Here is a 1893-nt window from a genome sequence, read left to right as displayed (position 1 = left end):
CCCGCCATGTCGGCACCCCAACCCCCCTGCACCTATGCAGCTCTCACCTGCAGGGCTCACCACCCGTCGGGGATTCTTCTTGAATATTGTTTCATGCTCGTCCACCAAGGCATTGCTGCGGCTCCCCACAGCAGCATCCTGGGGAGGACAGGTCCCTTCAGAGCAGGGCAGGGCTGGGCACCCCGTGGGGCTCCCAGCCCTGCGCCCCAGGACAGGGCTGAGCATGCTGGAGCAGCAGCACGCACCCGTCCGTCGGAGAACACGTTTTTGGAGCGAAGAGGGAGGGTCAGGCTGGAGGCAGCAGGTCCTGCTGGCGCAGCAACCTGTTTTCCATCTCTGAGAGGGGCGGCTCTCTCCAGGGAGTTACTCCTGCGGAGGACACAGAAAGGTCTGTCCCAGGCCAAGAGCACCACTGGGAGAGCAAGCGCTGGCCGGGAAGCGCCGTCTCCCCACAAGCTCCCTGGAGCCAGGCAAGCTCCCTGGAGCACCCCAGCATGGGGAGCAGAGGACCTGCCTGCCTAGGGACAGGTTTCAGCCCAGCCAGGGGAGCCAGCTCCCCCACACTAGACTGAGAAAAGCGCACTTGAGATGAAGGTCCTCATCCTCTGCCAGGCCAGCCTTGCCAAAGACAAAGAACCCAGGGAGCCCCTCACCTGCCCCCCACGCCACCAGGACTAGGTCTGTAGCCATCCAGGCTCATGTTTTCCATGGACTCTGTGTCACTTTTACCATCCCGAGGGTCTGAGGCATCCAGAAACAAACTGCAGACAAACAAAACCACAGGTATGTCCTGTTTGGCGAGGAGGCCAGTCTGAGAAAGAGCTTCTGCGCCACCAACGATCCGAGCTGGGCGGCAGCGTCCCTCCCGTCCCTGCAGCAGGCAAGGGCTGGCACCCAGAGCAGGGGCGACGGCAGGGATCCTCACCTGGACCCCTCCCGGGGTGCCGGGGGGCTCTGCTGCCGGGTTGCGGAGGAGCTTTTGGGCTCGCCGAGCTGGGCTTTCTGGAGGAGGGTTTGTCCCACAGTCTCTCTTTTGCTGGCTAGAAGAAGAGAGGCATCACGAAAACCACTGCTCCAAGCCCACTGCCTGGAGCAGGAGCTGCTCCCAGCCAACTCCGCGCTGGGCAGAGGTGCACCAGGGAAAGCTGGAGCACCCCGGAGGGACAGGCTATGAGAGAAGGCATCGCTGCGGCACCCCTACCTGCCGACCTGTGCCGCAGGGACAGCCGCACCATGTCGCTGCCCAGACGGTTGGCAAAGCGGTTGACCCTCTGGTCGTAGAACCAGTCGCCCGTCGTCTTCTTCAGCTCACTGCAGGGCAGGGAGGCAGTGGGGGGCTGCTCCCTGCACCCCAACGCCGCCCTCGGTGCTGCCACCAGCCAAGGAGAGCAAGGGCACAGTGGGCACGTTCGGCAGGTGGCTGGGCAGAGACGATGCACTGGGCAGACAACGGGCCCAGCTGCATCCCCAGCAAACGCAGGAGCAAGACGGGTTTTGTAGGACAGGGGAGGCCGAGAGGGAGGAAACCTGGGGTGCTTGAAACACAGGCTGTGCGAGGGGCGGGGGGGGACGCCAGCATCAAGTAAGGGGGGAAAAAGGAGTGGGGTGGAGATGAAAGAGACCCGAGAGTGGGGCACGTCCCAGTTCTCCATCACCCAACCATGGGTGCCCACCCCAGGAAGCGACAGCAGAGACAGCTGCCCTGTGCTGGAGAAGACCAACTGGGCTAGGAAAGGTTAGCCATAGGGCATCAAGCTGGGGTGACTGGGAAGAGGAAGGGGACAGGAGGAGCGCACAGAAGGTCCCTGCCACCTGTCCCCGGGTACTCACGCCTCCTTGGTGCAGACTTTGCAGCGCCAGGAGCTGTTGGGGCCATAGGAACGGCAGTCCCGA

General features: G+C 63.4%; 1 protein-coding gene across 1 annotated transcript in view; it reads right to left on the bottom strand.

Moving 5' to 3' along the window:
• SYTL4 (synaptotagmin-like 4) overlaps positions 1-1892 on the bottom strand; it is a gene marked incomplete at its 5' end in the record, with an annotated part of 6881 nt that extends 4989 nt beyond the window's left edge. Inside the window, 6 exons of the mRNA XM_009332390.1 lie at positions 61-138; positions 246-369; positions 654-761; positions 926-1040; positions 1202-1311; positions 1831-1892. Coding sequence (XP_009330665.1) covers positions 61-138; positions 246-369; positions 654-761; positions 926-1040; positions 1202-1311; positions 1831-1892 — 597 coding nt within the window. The remainder of the gene's footprint in view (positions 1-60; positions 139-245; positions 370-653; positions 762-925; positions 1041-1201; positions 1312-1830) is intronic.
• Position 1893: the final 1 nt, after the last annotated feature.

This window comes from Pygoscelis adeliae, unplaced genomic scaffold, assembly GCF_000699105.1.
Source record: "Pygoscelis adeliae isolate BGI_AS28 unplaced genomic scaffold, ASM69910v1 Scaffold159, whole genome shotgun sequence".
Taxonomy (NCBI): Eukaryota; Metazoa; Chordata; class Aves; order Sphenisciformes; family Spheniscidae; genus Pygoscelis; species Pygoscelis adeliae.
This window is presented reverse-complemented; position numbering and strand designations above follow the sequence as displayed.